This window comes from Plasmopara halstedii (genome assembly GCF_900000015.1).
Source record: "Plasmopara halstedii genome assembly, contig: Scaffold_3120, whole genome shotgun sequence".
Classification (NCBI taxonomy): Eukaryota; Oomycota; class Peronosporomycetes; order Peronosporales; family Peronosporaceae; genus Plasmopara; species Plasmopara halstedii.
Window position 1 is genome coordinate 62690 of NW_020190023.1, and position 1099 is coordinate 63788.

Sequence of the window (1099 nt, forward strand, 5' to 3'; positions counted from 1 at the left end):
GTCCAAAACCCTTGGCCGGAGTTACAACCAGTAAGTACTTCGACGTCTTCAGCTCAGTCGAGGTCGAGTTCGATTGTTTCCCAGCAACGCTCGATGAGGTTACGACCACGCGCATTCAGATCGTGCATCGGAAGGTACAAGCACCGCGCGACATAAACTCTAGCAAAGAAGCCAGCCATTTTCTTACCAAGCACCACACCAATGTGGTAAAGACTTATACCCATGCCAATTCAAGAAATACTCAGCGAGATGGAGGCTGCTGAAGAGACGGCTAACCTCCAATTGTTACCGGATCGTTTGGCTGCAGCCGATGCCACGGTGGATGGTCTACACGGATGTGGGAGCGGTGCATTGCCGCACCTTCCATGTAATCGCTTGAAAACTTGTGTGGTTTCGTCGTCTACACTACGAAGCCACCGATACTGCTGGTACGCCAAAACCGCTATGAGCCGGTAGTCAATGTGACTGGTTGCAAACGCAGTAACGTCTAGCCATGATCCTTCCGCATCAAGGAAGTCAGCGAGGCACCGTGGCTGGAACGTCGTTGCAATGTGTTGACGGAAGCTCCGTTGGAGTTCAGCAATTGTGCACAGACTACGACGCTGTCCCCCTAAGCTGTCGATCCGAGGGGTGACTTCAATCTGAAAATCCAATTCAGCATGAAACCAGATCGGCTGGTTCAGCACATAGCCAGAACGAGCAAGAGGGGCGAGGTCTCGCCATGTATCTTCCCACTTGACCCGATACCACAGACACCAGACCTGTCTCCACCAATGGGATAGAACGTCCCATCGAAGCAGAGCACCATGCCGCATGGTGCTAACAGCGAGAAAATCGAGAGATTGCAATGGGCTCCATGGTGGCAGCACGAATGACAATACTGCAATTCCTGACGTGGTCTAATTACGTTGTGCCGAGGTCGACGAAGCGATGAATTGAAGCAGCACGTTGAGTTTCTGAGGCCTGAGCGAGGCTTCGATGCCGGGTATAGCCAAACCACCATCGGAGCGGGAATGATAAAGAAACTTCTTGGGGACTAACTGGATGTGCTTTGCGTTGCGTTCGTAGCGGCGTGCGAGCACAAAGCGATTGAGTGTGG

General features: G+C 52.4%; 2 protein-coding genes across 2 annotated transcripts in view; both read right to left on the bottom strand.

Moving 5' to 3' along the window:
• Positions 1–405: 405 nt before the first annotated feature.
• On the bottom strand, positions 406–815 carry PHALS_07571 (uncharacterized protein; the record flags this gene model as incomplete). Its single annotated transcript, XM_024721062.1, has 2 exons — positions 406–442; positions 529–815. The coding sequence occupies 2 exons, from the start codon at positions 813–815 to the stop codon at positions 406–408; spliced, it is 324 nt and encodes a 107-aa protein (XP_024586199.1).
• An 88-nt stretch (positions 816–903) lies between these two features.
• Positions 904–1099, bottom strand: part of PHALS_07572 (uncharacterized protein) — a gene marked incomplete at both ends in the record, with an annotated part of 789 nt that continues 593 nt past the window's right edge. The window contains one exon of the mRNA XM_024721063.1: positions 904–1099. This exon is cut by the window's right edge and continues 593 nt beyond it. Coding sequence (XP_024586200.1) covers positions 904–1099 — 196 coding nt within the window.